The sequence below is a fragment of the Poecilia formosa genome, unplaced genomic scaffold (genome assembly GCF_000485575.1).
Source record: "Poecilia formosa unplaced genomic scaffold, Poecilia_formosa-5.1.2 Scaffold91, whole genome shotgun sequence".
Lineage (NCBI taxonomy): Eukaryota > Metazoa > Chordata > Actinopteri > Cyprinodontiformes > Poeciliidae > Poecilia > Poecilia formosa.
Window position 1 is genome coordinate 1,819,136 of NW_006800030.1, and position 24,913 is coordinate 1,844,048.

The window sequence follows — 24,913 nt, forward strand, 5'->3', positions numbered from 1 at the left end:
GGGTTAGGTGGTCTTGAACACAACACTGATGACAGGTGTTTGACAGTGTCATGTCAGTCTTATTCAACCCCCTTCAAATAAAGTGTTACTGTTGTTTCTTCCTCAAGCACTAAACCCTTGCATTTGTTTTGGTTGATTGACCCAGAAGGCCCTGTGTTGTAGTCCACTTCCTGCTTTTGGAGCAGTCTGGGGTCCGCTTGACATTCATGTATGCATTTGAACTGCACCAGAATTCACAGAACCAAAACCAGAGTTTAGTTTTTTGGTCCTCATCAGAGTTTGGTTTTGAATTCACACCTCCCCAATCCCTGGCAGGGTTCAATATTTCATTAACACATCATGAAAATAATAAAAATGCAATGTTATGTTTTCCTAATGTCATTCAGCCCCCAGTGAGACAGAGGAACTGCTCCAAGGTCAGAGACTAGATACAATCAGTTGGGCTTCAGCTGTTTACTTTATCTTTATACAATCAACTGGTTTTGATTGTTCAGTACAACATAATATATCAAGTCCCAGTTACCTTTGCAACATCCACATATGTATTAGTCATCGCCAAGCGTTGCTTGAATGCAATATTAGGTTGCATAGTATATTTAAAATTCCATGCATGCAACTGTGCATGCCAATAATATATGGGGACGTTGAATGAACTCTCCCAGACTATGATGTCCACATGGAATGCATATAGTTTTGGTGGCTGAGATGCTGGTAATGGGTACATTGTGAAAAAATGTTAATTTGCCTGATATTGTGAAGCCATTGACTGTATGTACATGAATCTGAAAAGAATGTGATTGGAAGGAATTGGATTGTTCTGAATAACATTTTTATCAGCTTGGATTCTATACAGCTGGATATTGCTCCTTCCATAATTTTGCAATTCTTTTTTGGAATCAAGATAAGATAAGATAAGATAATTTTATTAGTCTCCCATAGGAGAAATGTATCTTGGAAGCAGGGGCAAAACTGCAACACAACAATAAAAGCCCATCCAAAAGGACGATAACCATGAATAAATACATAAAAAACCAAAACAAAAAAAATACATAAAAAAACCAAAACAAAAAAAATACATAAAAACACAAATGTGAGATCAGCAGTACATCCCCAATACATCCTATATATACTACTTTTGGTCATCGTCTGGATCTCCTGTTACTCTGTCATAATCAATCAAAATTGATTATGTGGTGCTTCGCTAGAAATATTTGCAACAAATTTATTTATTTTTTTTCCACATTAAAGACCTTCCAAAAGTACTGTATTACAGGGTATGCAAGATAATTATCCCAACTCTCATGGAGAACCTAAGGATTCTGCTTTGCTCAGTTTGTTCAGCTTGTTTATGATGCTAAATATGACTTTTTTTGTGACATGGGTCACAAACTATAACTTAACATCAAGTAAGGCTGAAGCAGCTGTGAAGTAAAAGCAAGAAGAATATTGCAGAGAGCTGTCACTTAAACCAATATTTTTGGCCATTTTTGCCAAAAGATTTCAAGAAATTCACAATTGTGCAGTAACACAAAAAATGCAGAAATTTGATTTTTGCATGAATTTCTGATCACAGAATTGCAAAAGTGACTAAATATGAGTTGAACATCTTCCTCTTGCATCTGCCTTCAGATGTTAAGTTAGTGTGGTATTTGCAAATCTGAAGTGAATTGTGAGAAGTAACATGTCCTACCTAGACCTTTATTTTGTCATCTGCTTACTGTTTAAACAGCTGCTTTAAAGAAACCAGTTGAACTTGCATGTGTTGTGTGGTTAACCTCCTCTAGTCAGGGGTTTCACATTGTACAAAACTTGGATTCTAAAGGCACATGTGTAACAACACTATAGCAACAAGTAGACGACACAGCAGTAGTATGATGCATCATGAACAGTGATGAGTCCATTTACAGAGAGGAGGTGGAACACCTGGGACAGTGGTGGTGCAGAGAAAATAATTTCTGCATCATTGTGAATAAAACCAAGGAGATGGTGATGGATTTCAACCCCTGCACATCAGAGGAGCAGCTGTGGAGGTGGTCTCCAGCTATAGGTACCTGGGTGTGCATATATCCATTGACCTCATTTAGAGTACCAACACCTCCCATCTGGTCAGGAAGGCCCACCAGCATCTACTTACTCAGGAAGCTGCAGGGAGTCTGTCTTGGAAACTCTGAGGAGCTTCTATCACTGTGTGGTGGAGAGCGTTTTCTGCACCTGTATCAACATGTGGCACAGCAACTGCACTGCTCCTGAGAAGATGGCTCTGCAGAGGGTGGTTAAGACTGCCCTGGGGAGCAGCCTTTCCTCCACCTCGGACCTCTACACAACATGATGCAGGAGGAGGGCGCTTCTCATCATGAAGGACTCCACTCATCCTGCACACAGACTATTTCAGCTGCTCTCTTCTGGAGCAAGACCACCAGGTTGAGAAATAGTTTATTCCCTTCAGCCGTCAGACTCCTGAGCTCAAGCTGCACCTAATTCAGTGTAATCCCAGAAATTTTTACACACACACACACACACACACACACACACACACACATATCTATACATCACATAAATTACTTTATTATTTATTTATTTTTGTGTAGTAAGTTTCTTAATCTGGGACCTGAGTCCAAATTGTGCACCACAAAAGAGCAAAGGGTGGTATAACAATAAAGAATCCTTGAATCCTTGAACAGTCCTAAAGGCTTGCTCCATGCAGACAAAGAACCAGTCTGGTGGGTCAGTGGGTGAGGGGACAGGAAACAGGAAATACTTGAGAACCCTGCACCAACAGATATCTTCTATAAGTGATCCCATTAAGTAACCCCTGAAAATAGGACAGTTTCAAGAAAGTTGCATCATGAGGGAACTCACAGAGTAGGGATGAGGGGGAGGGTACAAACTAAGGAAACTTGTTTTTATTAAATTCAAAGCTACAGTTCAAGTGCTTCAATTTCACTAGATGTTGACTAGTTAAACATACAGTTCTGCAACAAGGCACACCCACCAACTTGTACAAATCCAGTATTCTTCTTCCACATCAGGATAATGCTTTGTCCAGCTTTATGTTCAGGGATTTGGAATATTTTAGTATTTCACAACCACCAGATTGCAGTCTTCACCAGCGTCAGAACCTGAGCCCAGCCATCGGTGTGTACTTATTTCACATCCAGTCTTATGCTCCTGGTTCCATATTTGCCTTGAAGTTCAGCTAAACATTTGGTGCTGCCATTAGCACTGTGGGAACACAGGCTTTATTTATGAGTCAGTGTGTGGGTCTGTCTCAGTGGAATGTTATTTAAGCAGTGTGGAGAAAATGGGGTGGAACGTGGAAAAATTAAGTTGAGGGTCTCATTAGGCTGTGTTAGAGGAATGGGGATCTCTGAGATCCCAATTATCTGAAGATGTTGAATGAACCTTAAGTTTTAAGAATAGATTCCATGAGAACACCCTATTGGTGTGATCAGGTTACCTCAGTGATGGAAGACAGCACTGTAGATGACCTCAGCACCATGGAGGCCCAAGGGACAATTAATCTGGGAGCTGGCTGCAGCACAACAAAGAGTTAGCTAGATGCACAGGACAAGCTTACTCTGCTCTCTGTGCTCTGGGGTTGAAGTACACAGGGTGGAGGGGTGGGGGGAACGGGAGACATAATTTGTGGAATGTGGGACTGAGTGGAGACGCTGTAACTGAATGTTTTAAGATACGTTTATGGTATTCCTGTTTTTTTAACCTCAGATTATCTGTTCCGTTTGCTTTGGTTGTTAACAGAGAACTCTGGTACTTATTACTATATAAGTACTATATTATATAACTATATTACAGTTTCTTGTAATGCTAAATCTACATGCACTATGTACCCTTCTTTGGAAGAAAAAAAAAAACAACCTTGACCCAACTGTTCTCTCCAACTGCTGGCCTATGTCCAAACTTTCTTCCAAAGATTTGGAGAAAGTAGTTTTTACAAAACTTTGCACAGAGGGTCTAGACCAGTGTTTCTGAATCCCAGTCCTCAGGAAGCACTGCCCTGCATGTTTTAGTGGTTTCCCTTCTTCCACACCTGACTTGAATAAGTGGGTGATTAACAGACTTCTGCGGCACTTGATGGCATACAGAGAAGGTCATGCAGTCATTTGAATCGGGTGTTGTGGAGCAGAGACTCATCTAAGATATACAGGGCAAGGAGAAGGGGGTGGGGGCCCGTGGACCGGAATTGAGAAACACTTGGGTTTGGAAAAGTGATTGCTTGCAGTCTTAATCAACTGGATCTGATTTTACCCAATTGTTAATGTTTGGCTGTGATGTAAGTAGTGTGCCAGGAATAGCTAGGAATATACTTTTCATATACACACGTGGACAAAATTGCTTGGAACCACTTAAATAACCTTAAATAACCATCTTTACTATAATCAAAATTATGGAGGAAAAATACAGGTCTTTTTTTCAAAATATCTTGTACGTAGCCCATATGCACACATGGACAAAATTGTTGGTACCCCTCACTTAATGAAAGAAAACCCACAATGGTCACAGAAATAACTTCAATCTGACAAAGGTAATAATGAATGCCAATTCTGTGAAAATTGACGAATGAAAGTCAGACATTGCTTTTCAGACATGTTTCAACAGAATTATTTAAAAAAAATTAATTCATGAAACAAGCCTGGACAAAAATGGTGGTACCCTTAATATTTTGTTGCACAATCTTTTCAGGCAATCACTGCAATCAAACTATTGCTATAACTGTCAATGAGACTTCTGCAGCTCTCAGCAGGTATTTTGGCGCACTCCTCCTGAGCAAACTGCTCCACTTGTCTCAGGTTTGCAAGGTGAAGAGGCATATTTCAACTCTTTGCAAAGGCTCATAGAAGGCCACTTAAGAATAGTCCAATGTTTTCCTCTTAGTCATTTTTGGATGTTTTTAGCTGTGTGTTTTGGGTCATTATCCTGTTGCTAGACCCATGACCTGATACAGAGACCAAGCTTTCTGACACTGTGCAGCACATTTCTCTGTGGAATCCCTTGATAGTCTTGATATGTCACTATACCCTGCACAGATTCAAGACACCCTGTGCCAGATGCAACAAAGCAGGACTACCTGTAGTCCTATACATATGCCCAATTAGTGGACATCATGTTTGTCCAGGCCTGTTCCATGAGTTTATCTTTTAAAATTATTCTGTTGAAGCATGTTTGAAAAGCAACATCTGACTTTCATTTGTCCATTTTCATAGGATTTTTATTCATTATTACCTTTCTGATTCAAGTTATTTCTGTGACCATTGTGGGTTTTCTTTCATTGACCGAGGGGTACCAACAAGTTTGTACATTCCTCTTGCTTCGATTATAATTGCTCAATACTTGGAAGAGTGGCTAACATGGACTGAATAGCTTTGTTCACTTCCTCTGCTACCATTGTGAAAACTACAGGCAGATTACAATATGGCTCAGAAAATCAATGTCTTTGCTAACAATTACGTCTGTTCGTTGATTGGCCCGTTTGAAATTCATCCGTAGAAATTTAGGTCAATGGGAGGAAATTCCAGAGGTAGCATTGAAGGGAGCTGGGAATCGAGTGAAATTGCGTAGGAAGGCTAAATGTTTTTAGACGCCCTTGATCTTTGTGAGGGACTTCCGTCATGCCACCACAGATCACTCTAAGATTTTTTTAACATTGTTTTAGCTCTAGACTCTGAGAATTCTGCAGCTTTTGAACTAATCAGCAGTATTTGATATCCTGTCTGACATGATATTTCTCGTCAATCTGATATTGGCAAAAGCTCGTCACTTCTCAGGACACACAATTTCCGGCATTCTTCACCATGCAGTTCTTGATGAACTGTCCCTCACAGTACGGCTTTGACGCTAATGCTATTTGACTAGCAATTTCTTAGCTGGTTTTCACCGCAAAATCACTGGCATCTCAGCTCCGTGTGTAAACAGATTGTTGTTTCCTCACAGAGGGAAGTCTGGGCCTCCATTCTGAAGCTGCTACCCCCGCGACCCCACCCCGGATAAGCGGAAGAAAATGGATGGATGGATGGATGGATATTTTCTCAGTTTTCAGTGCAAGCTGTTGTATTTTTTTTAGTCATGCTGAGTTTTATAGTGGTGCTGAATATTGTATTTATTAAGCACCTAAACTGGCCACAGGCACACAGGTTTTCCATTCACCTCCATGAACATTTACGAATAAGTCAGTTTTTCTTGAAAAATCTAACACTCTGTGTGTACTTTTCTCTTTTTTGACAAAGACCTTTTGTTGATGAGGCTGGCCAGGGCCAACCACAAAAAAAGCTGATAAAGCGATCAAACCAAACACTTATTACAAAACCTGAAGCTCAGTGGTACCATCTGTTGTTAGTTCCGATGTAGTGTTGCATCATGTTGTCTGCTTCGACTAAAACACAGTGTTCCTGGTGTTTATTGAAAAAAAAAAATCATTATTGAATAATGATAATGCATTTATCCCCGGACTAAACCCTTTGGTTGGGCCGGTTACAGCCCATGGTCTGTACTTTTGACACCCTGGGTTAGACAAACAGAAAAGTGCTGTTATTAAATCAAGCTTCACCAACTGTCATTGCAGAAGCAAAGCCTTATCTCTCTTTTCAAGATCTCAAGAAGGTTATTCAGGCTTTTATTGCCTCTCGCCTGGTCTGTTGCAAGCATTTATATGACCGGCTAGATCAATTGACATTGGCATTCACTCGTCAACACAGAGCTATAACAGGAGTCAAAGTAAGGTTGTGTTTACATATGTTTTCTCACACCAAATTGCGATCACCAGCCTGGAAAAATGTAGAAACCTACATCACTCAGATTATCCTAAAGACTGGGTTTGAAACTTTCTTACTGATGTCTTTGTTAACCTTTTACTCAGAGTTCTCACATTGTTATGTCTATAGGTACTAAAATAAACTGATTTTAGATCCTTTCTAAATGGGGAATAAGGCAAGTGTGACAACTTTTCTTCCTAGTTCATTAATAATAACAGATAAGGAGGCTGTTAAAGCTGTAGTGGGTAACTTTTATGTAAATATTTATTAAAACTGTCATTATACTGACAGGATAATTTGTGATGGATAATTTTGAGAAAAAAAAACAGTTCTATGCCGCCTCCCTGTGGTTCCATTGCCATTTGCAGAAATGTGCCAGTCTATGGCAGAAACAACCAATCAAATCCAGCAGGAGTGTCTTGCCGCTGTCAATCAGGGCAACACAGGGCAGAGGGTGAACCTGCACACCCCCTGCAAGATGTTAGATTTTAGGAATTTTCTTATAATGAATTGTTTTAATGAAGCAATTAAAGGAATAAAATGTATTTTTATATGTGCATAAATGATATGCCTAATCTCTTATTCGATATAACCCTTATCTGAAAGTGCATCAGGTAACTTGCTGTTTGTTGATGGCTTTAGAAAAAAAACATTTTGAGTGCACCAGCACAGCCTGCTGTTGTTCTGAGACATAATCAAATGTCATCAGCTTACAGCATACAGGCTGCTTTATAAGACTGTGTCATATTAGAGTTCTGGGGTTTGTAGTTGGATTTGAATTTGAATTTGAATCTGACTGTGACTGTAATAAAATGGGTTTTATTTAACTGCATACAAACTGAAACCCATTGTCTTGTAAAATCTCCTATTACGTTTTGTTGTGAACTAGCTCCATTTAAATAAAACCGAAATGAATTAGGAACATCAGTTTGTCTTGCCTTTCCTTGCTATAACACAAAACATAATAGGTTGGAAAATCTTTCTCTCGTAATTGTAAATATAAAGCTGCTGAATTATTTTGTGGCTAAACAAGCTCCTGATGCATAGAAAAGCCTGAGTACTTCGAAGAACCTATCATGAAGTTTCAGTTGTACATGAAGACTTAATGGATAAGTGGAAATCAAATACTGCATATTATTTTGAGTGTATAGTCAGTTGATGTAATCTATCCAAAATATAGTTACTGATGTCTCTGTTTCACCTCATCAGTTTTCTTATGGTTTTAATGTGACTGAAGAGTAAATATTCTATGATATTGTCCTGGCGTGTTTCTGTGTTGGATTCAGTTGTGACCCGATTGGAACCAGTCGAGTCAAACATCAGCTAAGTCTTAAAGTTTCTTGTGCGTAATTTGACTAAAGCAAGTAGAGCAGCAAAACTAAAACTTTAAAGCTGATTAGATGAGTTGTAAAGTAAAGAACACTGAGAGCTGGGATGAACAGTTTTCATTTCAACACTGGCCCTCCCGGGGTGTGGGGGGGTTTTCTCAAGTGCTCTCATGTAGTTATCATGAGGAACTTGGTGCTGTGTGACTAATGTGTCAGGGATGACTGCATTGTTACTCCCAACTGTTTGAAATGTGGCCCTGCTTCACCCTCCATGTGGTTTTTGGATCTGTTGAATCACAACTTCTCAGATATTTATGGTTAACTACAGCCTCTTGGACTGTGCTGGTCTATTGACTATCTACAGAATACCTTAAATGGCCACTCTACAGAGTCTTTACATACTGTATATAAAGGCAAGTTTATTTTCGTACTCTAGAAAATCAAAGAGTTTATAGGAGCAGAGATGAAAAAACATCAAATACCAATAGTCAGGGTTGAACAATAGTAGGAGAACGTGCAGTAATGTTGTCACAATGATGAAATAACTTTCAAAAGATAAACAAATATTGAACCAAATGTTAATGTCTTTCTGGCTTGGATTTCTGTTCTCTGACTGGAAAAAAATATGTTGATTACTTTCATCTCATCTACGTGGCTTTAATCACACAGTGCCATCTGGATACATCTGCTGCTTCTAGTTCTTAGTTGGGATCACTTGATGATTTTCCCAGAAGATTGTAATGTCTTTCTAAAACATAATTTGCTGCATTAAATAACAAACCTCACCAAATATATTACTGACAAAGATGGCCTGAATACTTTTTGCTCGCGTATTTGGATATTTAATATTTATGGCAGCCCAGTTCTTTCTGATACGGTTAAAGTAAGTTTACGATACCAGCAAAATTTCAACATATAGTGGAACCTTACCAGTGTGACGGTACAAGGCAAAGATTGAAGCAGCAGTCAGTCAGTCAGTTGGTTCGCACTGAAAAGAGACATCAACTGTTCTTTACATGTGAGAAATATGTTGATTTGCAGTTTCAGATAAATACAGTCACATGCTGGTGTGTGATGGGTTTGCATAAAGCACTGCATGCGTTTGGTCAGCATGCACGGGGATCACAACATTGAGCTCACACCATGGGAAATCCTCTTTTGCAAATCCCCTACTGAGGCTGTGAGTTGTAAAACATTTCCTGTTTGATTCTGCAATCCCAGCTATATGATCTGAAAGCTCACACAGCCCACGAGGCTAGGTTACCTATTGACCCATAATAAATTGATATTTAGGTCTGGGTTGGACTTTCAAATGAGGTCTGATGTTTGCTGTATTCAAACCCTGTAAATGAAGATCTAAGTGAATGGAAGAATTTTCAATCTGTAGAATTTTTGGTCCAACCCAGATATTCTGGTGTTTGTGGGGACCACAGAAAGGCAGGAGGTTGTTGATTCCAGGTTATGGGTCATTTTTTGTCCAAGAAGCACAATTTAGTGGTTAAAATGATCCAGTTTCACTAGTGTGCAAAACAATGTTATCAGATGTGTATTCTCAGAATTATGTCTGTGGAAAGAAAATCATGAACACTAAACATTAACTAAGCACCACTGGACTTTAGACATCCTACTTGGCTTCCATAATAACTTTAGCTGAACAATTTATTGTTTTGAGACAAAACAATGACTCAACTTTATATAAATACATTTTTCTCTTACATTCACAGTCGCTCTTTAAGCAGCTATATGCACTATCCTGCCAAAAGTATACTTCCTCCTCCATTATAACACCTGAATTTATTGAATTCAGGTGATATAATTATGTCAACATGTGTATAAAATCCTGCACCGGTGCAGGAGAAGTCACTAACTTTCTGTAGAAACAACAGACTTCCAAACTTAACGTGGTTTTCAGATTATTTAAAGAACAGTATGTAGAGAGCTTCATGGAAAGTCTTGTAATGGCCAAAGTGCTGCATCCTGAACCCTTCCCTTGGACAATCAGGGTAAAAAGTATTCACCCTATTGTATGTATCACCTTTTAATTATTTTTTTCCAAATCTAATCAACAATATAATTTGTTGTCATGGGGCCCAAGATTCCTGGCAGCGCTCCTGGGTTGGTGGCATGTCTGACTTTAAATAAACCAGCTTTTAGGTGTATTTTGAGCAGGTTAGTTCTGGAATATTCATTGGAATGGAGTTTCACTCCTATGCAGCTCTGAAAATGCACACTGACTGTAAGTTTGCCTTCTGAGAGGAACAATGCAGTCCCCTCTAACTCTTGTTCCTCTCTAATAAAATCTTGATTATGTGTAAACACATCAGCTGAAGTGTGAAGCTTAACCTGAGGGCAGCATATAGGCAGAAATTACCAACATGGGCCACAAAGCTGAGTAGTAAATCTTATTGCCAAACATATTTTCCCACCCATCCTGGAATCGGGTGTACCAGTCACTTCCATGGCCACAGGTGTATACAATGAAGCACTTGGGCATGTAAACTGTTTTTACAAACATATGTGAAATGTGTCGCTCTCAGGAGCTCAGTGAATTCCAGCGTTTAACTGTGATAGGATGCCACCTGTGCAACAAATCCAGTTGTGAAATTTCCTCGCTCCTAAATATTCCACAGTCAACTGTTGGCTGTATTATAAGAAAATGGAAGTGTTTGGGAATGACAGCAACTCAGTCACAAAGTGGTAGACCACGTAAACTGACAGAGCAGAGTCAGTGAATGCTGAAGTGCATAGTGTTAAGAGGTCGGCTGGCAGAGTGCTGTGGATGAACATAACTGACCTGACCTCAACCCGATAGAACATCTTTGGGATGAAGTAGAGTGGAGACTGAGAGCCAGGCGTTCTCGTCCAACATCAGAGTGCGACCTCACAAATGCACTTCTGGAAGAATGGTCAGAAATCCCCATAAACACACTCTTAAACCTTGTGGACATCCTTCCCAGAAGAGTTTGAGATGTTCTAGCTGTGATGGGTGGAACAACGTATTATTGAACCCTATGTATTAAGAATGGGATGTTACTTAATCTCTTATGTGAGTCAAGGCAGGTGAGCGAATACTTTTGGTAATATAGTGCATCTCTGCTGCCCAAGAATATACATACAAACTGCAGACACTAAGTACCTGCTTGAATAGGAAAATTTTATGGCTCTTTCTCCATTTAACATATGAAGTTACAAAAAGAGAGAGAAAAGATACTTTCACCTCATCCAAATTGGCATAATTCTGCAGAGAAAAGAAGCTATACTTTCTTACCCAACATCAGTGATGAACCTTACAGATTGGGATTCTAGAAGCGAGAGAGAATTTACACAAACACTGTCTAGCCTCGCATAAAGCATTTGCAGAAGAGTTGAAGCTGTTGTAGATGAAAAGTTGAGCTGAAAGATGAATGGGATGTGTCACTTAAGTTTTTATATTGGTGTAGACAAACAAATACATTTGGCAATGAAGTGTATTATATTTTCAGTACAATGAAACTTTTCTTGGTCCAGTTGTTCTGTTCACATATTACATGTTGTGGAGTTTAGGGAATGATGGTGAGAAAGCTTCAGAAAAACATACACGCAGGCAGGATCCATGCCAAAAATACCAAAACAAATGAAAATGGAAAATATGTGGAAAAACCCTTTAATATCCTCCAAAACAACTTGCAGTAAAACATGCTCTCTTACTTTTTTAAGATAAAGATCACAGTCCTCTTGAGGCTTCCTGTCAGCTAGCCAGACGACAATAACCTTGTGTTTTTCCATAGTTCTTTGCCTAAAGAACACATTCAACAGCAACAATGCAAAGTTCAAAACAGAAGAGTTTAACTTTCATCATACTGACCTCTCCTGACTGTTGCATTTCTTATTTAGGGAATGACACATTAGGCACATAGAGCAGCATTGGTTCAGTGCTGCTCTGTGTGTGTGTGTGTGTGTGTGTGTGTATATATATATATATATATATATATATATATATATATATATATATATAATATCTCAAAGTTGATCCAGAAAAAGACCACAGAGGGAAAATGTTGATGACCGAGTTAGAAGCTTACTGTGGAAGAAAACCTACTTCAGAACTAGAGTACAACATGCTGTCTTGCAGTGCTTGATCATTCCCTGGAATTCTCATCAATTTGATTCTTCATATCTTGGTTCAGCCAATAATTTATAATTACATTTGGATAACTAATGGTTTTAGCAGAACACTTAGTTACACAGCTCTAAATGTAAAAGCAGCGTTTCTAGCCACAACACAGAGCTGATGGGCTCCAGTTGGTCATCCTCCTCCCTGCTGCAGTGGCAGCTGGGAAGCATCCTTCCCATGAAATGCAGATTGAATTTAATTTTGAGTCTCAGTGATTACCAGTCACCATTGAATGAAATGTATCCAATTCATTCTGGGTTCCTGACTATGTAGGGTGGGTGGGCTCAACATCCTTTTTTCAACAGCATCCAATACCGTTTTTCTGAATGTTGAAGAGGTCAATCCGAGGACGCATAGTGTTGCTATTGGAGATTGGCTCTGTTCTGAAAGCAACAAAGAAAGTGAAACAAGTCTCCAGACTTTTCCCACATGACAAAAGTGAAGATGTTGCCTCAGGATTTATGTAACATCAACATCTTTCATCCATTTGATTCTTTTGTCAGCTATAAAGCTCCCATCAGTACCCAGCTCAATACTCCTCCTTTGTGTTCCAGGACCAACTTCTAAAAGACAAGTGTGTTATCATATGGTAGCTCTTTCATCCATCAGCTAAACACATTTTATACTTAAGTGATTTAGTCTCAGAATTGTATCGGAGTAGACATTAGTTTAGCTTAATGTCATTGATTGCCTTGTTTAATTTGTCTGCATCTCTTAGCGTCCTGATGAAGGTTTCAGGAACAGCTCCATGGCTGTTATCTCAGCACAACACCGAAACTATTCAGCATGAATCTGAGGCCAGTGTTTTCTCTATATGTCTAGATAAGTCTCTCATATCATTAACCACCAATTTATATTAATAGTAGTCATATTATACATACTGTTGTACAATTCTGGGAATGAAAAGAAAAACGTATTAAGATACAAATGATAATGTTGGATTCAATCTAAGCCCATAAAAAAGGAATCGTTTATTTTATTTCATTCACCCTGCTGTTGGACATTTTAAGTCCAGCCATTTATCAAAGATTTAATTTTGGAAATCAGATTTGACACATCCGTCCGTCCATCCATCCATCCGCCGCTTGTCCTGGGTCAGGTGACTGGTGGTAGCGGCCTCAGGACGCCCGGACTTCACTCTGGGAGAATCCGGGGGAATCCCAAGGCGTTCCCAGGCCAGCCGAGAAACATAGCCCCTCCAGCATACTCTGGGTTTTCCTTCCCCTGGTCCTCCTGCCAATGGGATGTGCTCCGAATACCTCACCAGGGAGGTGTCCAGGAGGCATCCTAACCAGATACCCGAGCCACCTTAACTGTCTCCTCTCGACGTGAAGGAGCAGCTGCTCTACTCTGGGTCCCTCCCGGATGACTGAGCTTCTCACCCTATCTCTAAGGAAGAGCCCAGACCCCCTATGGAGAAAACTCATTTCGGCTGCTTGTATACGTGACATCGTTCTTTCGGTCATGACCCAAAGTTCATGACCATAGATGAGGGTAGGAAAGTAGATGAACCAGTAAGCTTTGCTTTTTGGCTCGGCTCTCTCTTGAACATAACAGACCGATACATTTATTTATTGCATCTGCAGTGTCCGCTTCACTGCAGACGCTGTGGCAATCCATCTGTTGATCTCTCGCTCCATTTTTCCCTCATTGGTGAAGAAGATCCCGAGTTACTTAAACTTCTCCACTTGGGGTAGAACATCTTCCCCAACCCAGAGAAGACACTTTACTCTTTTCCAGATCAAGACCATGGCCTCAGATTTGGAGGCACTGATCCTCGTCCCAGCCGCTTCACACTCAGCTGCGAACCGCTCCAGCGAGAGCTGCAGATCACGACCTGATGAAGCCAATAGGACCACATCATCCGCAAAAAAACATAGATGTGATCCTAAGGCCACCAAAACGGATCCCCTCCACACCTCGGCTACGCTTAGAAATTCTGTCCATAAAAGTAGTGAGCAGAATCGGTGACAAAGGGCAGCCTTGGCGGAGTCCAACTCTCACTGGCAACAAGCCCGACTTACTGCTGGCAATGCAGACCAGACTCTGACACCGGTCATACAGGGACCTAACAACCCGTATCAAAGGGCCAGGTACCCCATGCTCCTGGAGGTCACCCTCAAGGCTTCCTGAGGGTCACAGGCAAATCTCATCCACCACTGAGGCGCTCTTTAACCACCTTGGCAACCTCATCTCCAGAGATTGCAGAGCCCAATCTTTTTTAACCATGTAAATTAAGTTTCTCAAAGCAGAGTTGTAACACTTCATTTTTAGCAATTTACAGATATGAAACATTTTGCACATGGAATATTGCTTGTTTTATTGCAGCTATGCTCAGATTAGACAAGAACATTAGTATCATCAACCCCTGAATGGCTTTTGATTGAGAAAAATTTTACTGTTAAAGTGGGTGCTTAAAAGGTATCACAACAAAGTAACGGTATACAGATTAAGACTCAGGCTTTTGTGATTTTTGGGAGTGAGTGACAGTTTCAGAAATTTCATACCTTTCTATTCCTTCAATAAATGCAAAAGCATTTCCTGTTTATAAGGAACAAGTGGGTTCAAATCTATAGTTCTCTTTATGCACACTACTTTTGGTCCCTTCTGAAGTTGAGATTTCTTTCTGCTAGAAGGGAAAAAGCATCTATTGGATCTCTTGATGTGCAGGCACAGGGAGGAATTTCTTAAGGGGTCATGAAGGTTTACAAGTTCTGAGTGTTTGTTGAAATTGGAAAGCATGTGGAAACTTATGAACTCTGTGACTCCTTGGTAAGCATCAATGTCTGGATTTAGTCACTCCCCATAGTGATGAGCTGCTGTTCCACTCACGGGGGAGTGGCAGTTGTCTCTACTTTTGCTACTGGATCAGATTTGAACATAGTTGTGCACCACAACATCATTATAAATGTTTCCCAACAGATGTACTAATTTGTCTTCTGGACTGAATGTTTGCTTCCATGTCCAACAAATTAAGAAATGTTGCTATGGTGGCAGTCCATGATCAAAACACAGCAGACATTAAGTTACAGGTTTTGAAAGGCCACCCAGTTATCCAAAGGGTAAATATTAGCAGGAAAAAAACAGTGGTGTAGTTGTTTCTGGGAGGTCAGCAAACTAGAGTCGTTGCTGACAAGAAAAAACAATCCAACTTTGGTATTTAGCTTTTCCGTATTTGCTGCTGTTTGTCGTATAAAAATAGCAGACAGCAGTATGCACTGCTTAGGACCTGCAAACCTGCTGCACAAAGCAGTCAGGTTAAATTCAACCTAAAGATGTAAGTAATCTTTATGTTGATCACTGATAATCTGTAATCATCAGTGTACTCACTTCGTTTTGTCTTCCATCCTCCTGTATTAAAAAAAAACTTATTTCTGCTTCTGTACCCATGTTGTTCTTGCATACTGGATTTTTTTGTTCACATGATTTCACAATGAACTTTCATTTCCCTTATGACACACACAAATATCTGGTTGATAATTTTTCCATATTTGTTCAAAGACTGAATATGGGTCAGGTCATTAATGATTACAGTCAGCCGCAGTGAAAGTATGTAGCAGGGTAATTTTGACTAATTGTTGTAAGTTAGGTCTACTTGGTATAAGGAATGTTTACACATTTCTTTAGGCTTTAATGATGAGATTATATTATCCTGTAACTAGCAGGATCCTTAGAATAATTTGATCCTTGTTGTCAAACACCAATAATTTTCATTGGGGTTAGAGTTGCATAAAAATATCAGTGTTTAGCAGGCTATCTCACTGGTTTTCACCAAACTAGTGAGGTAGATAGATGGTGATCTATCTTGTTCTTCAACACTGCTGATGTCTGTTTGAGACCCTCTCACAAACAGAGAGGAAGAGCCTCTTTGGTGCCTCCTATTAAGTCATCACTGGTTGAAGCTGTTGTGCTCTTTTGTTTGAATTATGACATATGAAACAATATACACTGTATAGATGCCATGGGAGTCTAACTTCTGCTCTGTATTGTGTTTCAGCCCGGACTGGGGTGGTGATGGCTGAGTTTGGGCATCTGTATGAGCAACAGTACGCTGTAGCTCTTTTCAACAAAGTTCGCTTTGACTTAGAGGGAGGAGGCGGCCTACAGCCACAGCTACTACAGCGCAAGGTAAGGGACTCACACTCAACCCTACACACAGTTATCCTGTTCTCTGTGAATATTGAGACAGCTCATGGAGGGCACATCAAAAAGGCGCTTTCAAGGGTTAGTCATTGCAACTTGCATTCCTGTGCATGCAAAGCAAATACAAGTTCTCTTTTTTTAAAGAAGGCAATTAAAAGCAGCAGAGTATACGCCTATAAACCAGTAGAGTTAATAATAAAGTTCTAATAAAGTGGCCAAAGACTGAGTATGGTGCACAAGTTACTCAACATTTTGTTGCTAGGTAACTAAAGCGAGTGCGAGTTAGTTGATGCAATCCATCCAGCTTAGCTGTCTGTGAGACGGTCATCAGCTGCAGTGGTCTCAGACTCCAGGCATCAAGGGCCAGTCTGCTGCAACTTTTTGTACAGGGCAATGTGCAAGACTCTGGCCCACAAGGAATTGAGACGTGCAGTTCTGGATCAGAATTCAATTGATTTATAGAATATTCTATTGAATGTATTTTTTTTCTATTGATGTTGATCATGTGTCTTTTATGATATATTGTTATTGATTTATTGCCCAGCCTTACCACTGTGGGCTCCTGGGTCATTAATAGAAGGGTACCAATAATTTTCTTCACGTGTGTAGTCTGTCTGAATTCTGAGAGCATCATCTCTATCTGCCACCTATTGGTATGTTTGTTCCTTCAAACTGTTGCTCTCATTTTCATGAGAGTCGAATGTGTCCATTTGACTTTAGTTGTTTAATTTAGTCAATTCTGTAGTCTGTGATCCATTTGCTAGTTAAGTGTGTGATCCTCAATCTTTGTCATGAAACGGAAACAGTCTTTTAGAGTGAACCTCAAGTCTTAGTGACTACTGTTAAACTGGTGTCGTCTGTTCCCAACTTTATTTTCATGTTTAAAGCTTAGCAGGCAACAGAAAGCTTCTTTCACAAACTCACATGTTGCAGAATGTTGCAAAATTCACAGGCCATGCTAAGATTAATGCCTAATGTTCAGTCCAGATTACATTACATTACATACTTGTGGTATGACGTTAAATCAGTATTGAGCACAAGGTTTTGTAGCTCCAAAAAGTCTAACACAAGACAAGCATTCTCTTCTAATTTGCAGGACCGAACAGCTAAAAAACATGCAGATGTTTAACAAGTTAAGGTCTGATATAAGTCTTCACATAAAACGAGGCTACATGCAAATGCTTTCTGCGTTTGTACCTTACTTACATTTATTTAGGCAAAGGTCTGTCCCATGGGTCAGACTTTCAAGTCATTTGAAGAACGAAATGACTTGAAAGAATTTCATTGACTTTTCTATGATGGAACCTGCTGGTAAAGAAAAAACAACTATAAATAACTGTAAAATAGGATAACTTTTTTATGTAGATTTATTTTTAAATATGGGATGAAGGGATATTCTTTGGTTTTCCTTCAGCTTTTAGTTAAAGTGTGTTATTTCTCACAGAACCCTTTGGTGAACAAATCCATCTTCTCAGGATCAATCTTCCAGTGCTTGGAGGAGAACAAGAAATGGAGAAATCGCTTCCTCTTTGTCCCCGACACTTACAATATCAGTTACTACGACAACAAAGCAGTAAGCGAGACTGGCTGGACAGCTTAAGAATTTTGCCGACTGGCTTCACCGGCGCATTAACACACCTCCTGCTTTTTTTTTTTAACCTTCCAGACTTATGACAAACACCTGCCTCCCAAAGGAACCATTAACTGTGCTGGTTACAAAGTGCTGAACTCTATGGAGCAGTACATGGACCTAATCAGCAGCAGTCTGCCTGGTGAGTATTGCATTGGTGACTGAGACACCATTGCTGGGTGCCTCAGTCAGCTGAAGCTGCTGTATTTTCGGTGAGGACAGCAGAACACGGTGCTGTTCCGTTGTGATGTCACTATGTAATGCTCAGTGTGTTGCTTTCTGCATCTCATACATTATTTCAGGTGTAAAAGCCAAGGTGGGAAGCGCTCCCTTCCTAAAGTTTCCTTCCCAGTTTCCTCTGATGCTGTGGCATCCTTACGCCCGACACTACTTCTTCTGTGTGGAGACGGAGAAAGAGCAGCAGAAGTGGCATGCTGTCCTTCAGGACTGTGTTAGACATGCAAACGATGGTAAGAGCTGCCAGCTAATTGTCGACAGAGAATGCTAGATTAAATACATCAACTGATAACCAAGTTATACAAATATTACTGCCTAATCCAAGACTGTTGATTGTATTATCAGAGGTAGGTTTTTTTTTTTTCCCCCCAACTAGAGGACTACAGCATACTCTCTGCAGCTGGAGTGAATAGCTATAGCAGGGGTCACCAACTCCAGTCCTTGAGGGCCACCATTCTGCAAATTTTAGAAGTGTCTCTGCTCAAACACACCTGGATCAAATAAACTGTTCGTTTCCAGCCTATTGCAGAGAGGTATGAATGCTGGTGAGGGAATTCAGACATTTTGGAGCAAAGGTGAATCTAAAGGTTGCAGGATGGTAGCCCTTGAGGACTGGAGTTGGTGACCCCTGAGCTACAGCATCTGTTGTCTGTTCAGCACCAAATCTTAAATCAGTTAAATACTGAAATCAGAATCAGAAATACTTTGACACATCAACAGCCCTGATCCAGACCTGCAATGGTCTAGTTCAGGGTGTACCTGCCTCTCGCCCAGTGACTGCTAGAGAACCAATCAGTAATTTGCTGTTTAATTAACAAAGAAACAAACAAACAAAAAAAAAAAAACAGAATACAGAAATTGATAAACTCAGCAGAGCTTTCCCAGTGTGTGCAAACCAGCTTAAGCAGGAACAGCCTCAGCAAATCATGTTCTGCTTCAGTTTATCAGCCTCTCCCATCACCAAGAGACTGATGAGGTTAAACGGATGATAGGATCATGTCATTGTTCACTGAGGTTTGCAGAAAGTGATTTGTGTACAGCACTCTCATGTTTCCACCTCAACATGTTAATGAAGTACTGGTCTAAACTTTGACTGGGCCAAAGCAACACCTTCGTTCTCCTCATTTTCAGGATTTTGTTCCAGATTTACTGAAGTGTTTGAAGTTATTGTTGTGTTAATGACCCAGTTCCAATCACAGTTCAACCTTTGGACAGAGAGCCTCACATTTGACTGTAGAATACCTTTTGCAAAAAAAGCCCAAATCATCTGCCTCCCATCACCATGCTTGACAGACAGCATAGTGTGTTTGTACAGGTATCCATTGTTTTAGCCAAATGCTGCACTATTTACTTTGGCCAAACGGTTTTACATTGGTCTCATATTTCCAAAGCATACTAATTAAGAAGTGTCTTTGTTTGATCAGATGCAGCACTAGAAGCGTGACCATATACTTAGAGAAGGTTTCTCTACTTCAGTAATTATTTAACTGTCTTGTCTTAACCTCTAAACATGCTTTTGTTTTTGTTTTTGTTTTTTTCTTTTGTGAGTTTTCCGAACAATGCATGGGCTAAGCCCTGGGTAAATTTGCTGGGAAATCAGCTCCTTGGAAAATTTCCAATTTTTTTTAGATATTTTCCTTCTGTTACCAGCTGTTCCCACTTTAGACTGATAGACACTTTTTGGTGCAGAGCAACAATTACCTTGTTAACACACACCTCATCTAAAATGGCAAACAACCAAAGGTTCTGCATTCATGGAAGGGAATGGACTGGCTTTATATTGTGCTTTTTGTTCTTCCTTCCTGTTAATGACTTTGACCAGTCCATTTACCTTGAACATATTCACTGCTTTCACCACTTGTTCAACATATTATATTTTTTTCCAGATCTGTGGTTAAGAGATATTTGTCACATCCAGAATTAAGTTCTGTGATTCAGAAATTAAACCTGAAATGAATCCTGAAACCGACCAAAGGGCAGCAGTGAAACAGTCAGTCAGAAACCTGTCAGTTCCAGTAAGTCACACCAAGTGTATCTCGAAATGCTTTACAAAAAGGCAAACATCCTATGAGACACAAACACTGAGTGAACTGAATGAAACAAAATCTCTTTAGTCATATCTGTGGGTGTTCAAAACTAAAAACCCATATTGATAGGAGTGGCTCACAGCCTTCCAACCTCAGTCTACCATGAGAAACTGGCTGTCTGGCTCAGTCTTATTGGGCAATGTTTGGTCTGTTTACCTCTCGAACTGCTGGAGGCAAACTGTTGAAATACAGCAACTTCCCTAGCAGTGGTGATGTCATCATCTTTAAACTGTGCTTTTATTTCTGTGTATTTGGCACAAAACCAGGGGATGTGTGCTGCTGACGTTGCAGCTCCTTATGTTGAACGGATTGGGGTGATGACTCATTCCTTAGTCTGTAATATAATAGCAGATGACACAACAGTTCTCTTGTCCTTACCTATTGTGCCCTCATATGGTCCTGTGTTATAAGAGTTGGTTTTTATCCAGGCCCTTGGCAACATGTTGTTCACCCCTTTTTGTCACAACCCTCCTGGCAAACTTTTTGACCACCTCTCAACATGAGAATATTGTGTGAGTTGTCAGAATTTCATTGTTGTGTTATTTATACTGAGAATAGCCACAACTACTTCACTTCCACAAACTGATTTTTCAGCCAGTGTGCAGGATGGATAGGGTTGAGGAGTAATTGTCCGATGCCATGAGGAAGTACGCACTGTTGAACCAAAGGACTAAATATCTCAGGTAGCATATCACAGGTACCATGAACAATTCAGGCTGCACTCCTTTAACTTCACTAAGGCATGTCATTGTATTTTTGAAAGAAAAACCCGTAATTTGTTTTCCAGAAATTTTATCAAACTCTGTGTGAAACTAACATGCGGCTGAAAGTGGGAAAGAATGTAAATCCTTTGATGCACTGCCACACTTTCCTGATAAGTATTGTTCTCGGTTCACTGTGCAATGTATGGGCCCTGGCCTAGAGGAACATGACAGGAGCTTTGTTCCTACTTCACTTTTGCTGTTTGCTTTAGCAGAGGCCCTTTTAACTAACTAACATGGCCAGGTGTTTGCTAAAGACCTACAGTTACTCCACAGTTTGGAGCTGCTGTCTAAATTACTTAATTAGTGCAGGCAGCAGATTAAAAAGTACAACTTTGAATGGCATCAATAGTGGCTTCATGGTGGTTTTGTAATTGTTTAGTCAGTGATGTTGGAACTATAGATTGTCTTTTTTCGTCTGCTTCCTGACAGTCACAGGGTGGTTTTGGAAAAATGACATCTCCAGGTATAAAGGTTCATGATGTCAGTTCATCCCAGCAAGTTTGTGCTAAAGCAGCCAGAGCTTGGTAGAACTGTCCCTTAATTGGTTATTAATTCATCTAGTGACTTGGTTAGCTTTTAGGACTAGCAGCTCTCCTTTAGTTCAACTTAGTCTTTGAGTTTTGCAGCCAAATGGGTGAATCAGTACATAGTAGGCAGCACTGACTATAAAAGGTAAGATGTAGAATGAATAAACATCTCAACACTGAACTGCTAACATGCCCAAATAAATGCACACTTCAGTTATATAATCTGTAACGTAAACTTACCCATAATGCTTGTAGACTGCTCATCCAGCTGTGTTGGCTGTGTTTATCCATCTTTAAGTAGTCAGAGCTCAGAGGGGAGTACAACTTCAGACAAATTCCACTGGCTAGGCGTCTTGTTGGGTGTCTCCAAAATGCTTATTGCATTGCCTTGCAGGAGAGATTTTACATTCCCTGCCTACAGCACTTTGACAAGTCAATACCATACTTTACCCTTCAGATGGTTGGGTGGCTAATTCCTGCAGTGCCCCTTTAGCTTATTTTGCCTACTCTCATGTTACAACCACAAACATTAGACAAATGCCTAAGATAATTCTGGAGGAGCTGCAGAGCTCCATAGCTCAGGTGGAACAATCTGTCAACAGGCCAACTGTTAGTAATGCATTACTGTGTACAGACAAAATATCAATGAGACTGATGTTGTTAAAAGGAAGCCATAGTCATCCTGTCTGCAGTTTGTTGTGAACTATTTATATAAAGCACAAAAAAGTTGCTATGGTCAGATGAACATTTAGACCAAATTGCAAAATGCTTCCATCACCATGAACATATCATCCTCATGGTAAAACATGAGGATGATGTAGGGAAACGTTTTCCTAATCAGCTGGTAGAGGTTTGCCTCTAAATGTGGTTGTATAAAGTTTTGGCTGCAAGGGTGGATGAGGATGCAACTGCTTCACCATGGTTTCCAGATATTGTCAGAGAATTTGAAATTCATGTATATTTTTTTTTCCACTTCACATCTGTGCACTCTTTTGTATTGCTCTATCAAAATTTCAGAAATAAATTTGAACAATCCTATTGTAGTTTGTGGTTGTAAAGTGACCAAATATGAAAAATCTTAGGGGTATTTGTACTTTTTTACTTTTCCCTATACAGACTCATTCAATAAATTAGAATATTTTTGAAAATTCCATTCATTTCAGGAAGTTTATCACACAAAGTGAAACTTAAAGAGATTAGAAATAAAGGGGGAAAATAGACATTTTTCCTATCTCATGTTTTTATATGTTTTTCATGATGTCCATTGTAGTGGACATCTCGACTAAATGAGCGTAGAATGTGTTGAAAACCTCTATACTTTTCCCATAGAGTTTCATGTAATATCTAATTAAGCATGATCTCAAACTTTTAAACTGGATGTTTGCTTTTTTGTTTATCAGTGTGCATGTCTGAATAGAGAATATATAATACAAAATGCCGTTTTGACTTTAGGAATGTGTTATTGAATTTTCAAATGCATTGACATTTGAATATAAATTTGATATTGAATATTGAATATAAATTAATACTTTTGATGAAAAACAGATGCTTACTCCTCCCTGTCTCTTACATCATACACATGCTCGTCTTGTCTGATGCCTGAAACTAGCTAGTATCAAGTTAAGTCTAAACTTCATTGTTTTTGTTTAATAAGAAACTAAACTGTAAGAAGCATCATGCAAATAACAAATTCCTTAATTTTTTTTATTGGTTTAATCCCAGAAAAATAGCATGTCCATTCCAGTGGATGAGGAGCCTGAAGGGGTTAATGAAAAGTTATCTTAAAGGTTGTCAAATTTCATTACTTTTAATCTGTCAAATGAGCCTCATTGGAACACATATTCATGTGACTATGGACTATGTGATGGCAGCACTTTATCTGACCCACCTCTCCACATCGTCCTTGGTAACTGTGCTGTTCTTTATGAGTGGTATTATTTCTGTAGCAAATAAATCTGTAAAGTTCACTCCTCAATGCCTACAGTGGTGATTGGCGACAGAAGCCATAAGGAATGTCGACATTAGTGTTTTAGGCATGACACGCTGCTGGATGATATGAGCTCAGACTCTCCATTGACTCACCTCAGCTCACCACGCTGATTCTTAGCTGAGGGTTGTCAGTGACACACCATGTCATTACAAACCCACAACACCCAATAATTACACTCCAGTAATTTAGTACGCCACTTTATGACTGTAACCTTTTATTACAACATGCTGATCTTGTGAAGGTGGAACAAAGCTGATCATTTCCTTTCATAATAAAACCACCATCACAGTGGTTTATTACATGAAGCACTAATAGAAGATGCTTATGTTTTCTTCACATTGAGAGTAATGTAATTTTATTGTATTGAGGCAACTATAAGACACAATTAAACAATGAACTGTGTTTATGGAGTCATGTTTGAATACTTTGTCAGAGTCGATACCCTGTTCCTCCTGATAGGGAATCGGACCTTCGTTCCTATAAAAATGAAGGGATGGGACTGCTTCCATGTCACTCCCACCCTCTATCTGAAAACTTAATTTTAAAGGATGCTTCAACTTGTTTGAACACCTTAATGGATTAAATCTTGGTTGGCTTTAGCACACTCTGCTGACGTTACAGAGCTATGGCATCTAACAGAGCACAAATGCCAGCCATCCATTGTAACCTGATATTCCTGAGTCACATTTTATTTGAAAAAACCCTTCCAACAGTGCAGTAGAACTGGAACAAGGAGGGAGTGACTGTCTTCTTTAATTCAACCAATTAGTTTGAAATATCTGACAAGTGTCCAATCAGTTGCCTGTCTGTAAAGTATGGCAGATGAACATCTGAAGGGTGTTTTTATTTCTTTTTTTCTTTATTTTTTTACTGAATCTTTAGCATAATGTAAGTGACTTTTCTCCTGGAAACCTGCTCAACCAGCTTGTTTGTGTTTCATTTTTGGCTTTGGTTCATGTGAAGCAAGATCAAATCTTCAGAACAGTGAGGGCTTTGTTCTACTGATGCCTCTCCAAGAGGCCAAGCCACTTCTTGATCTAGATATTGTCACTTTACAGTATTGATGATGTTTTCAGTTCTTTGGTCTGCTGTGACTTTGAGTCCTGTCAGTAGTTTAGTAGTTAGGTCTCTGAGCTTAGACCATTTCTCTGAACTGCTTTTTTTTTCAGGTGTTTCCAATATACCAATGACAAAAAAGCAATTTAAATAATTAAATAATGCTGATACTGCAATCATTTCCAAATTGAACACTAAATTGTCCTTGTTAATCAATTACTTCGATTGTTT

At 39.6% G+C, this 24,913-nt stretch overlaps 1 protein-coding gene across 1 annotated transcript in view; it reads left to right on the forward strand.

Annotated features, from left to right (window-relative positions):
- The window catches only part of LOC103141942 (niban-like protein 1), a 40,148-nt gene that overhangs the window by 5,365 nt on the left and 9,870 nt on the right, over positions 1-24,913 (forward strand). The window contains exons 2-5 of the mRNA XM_007557775.2: positions 16,246-16,376; positions 17,836-17,964; positions 18,058-18,163; positions 18,324-18,491. Coding sequence (XP_007557837.2) covers positions 16,246-16,376; positions 17,836-17,964; positions 18,058-18,163; positions 18,324-18,491 — 534 coding nt within the window. The remainder of the gene's footprint in view (positions 1-16,245; positions 16,377-17,835; positions 17,965-18,057; positions 18,164-18,323; positions 18,492-24,913) is intronic.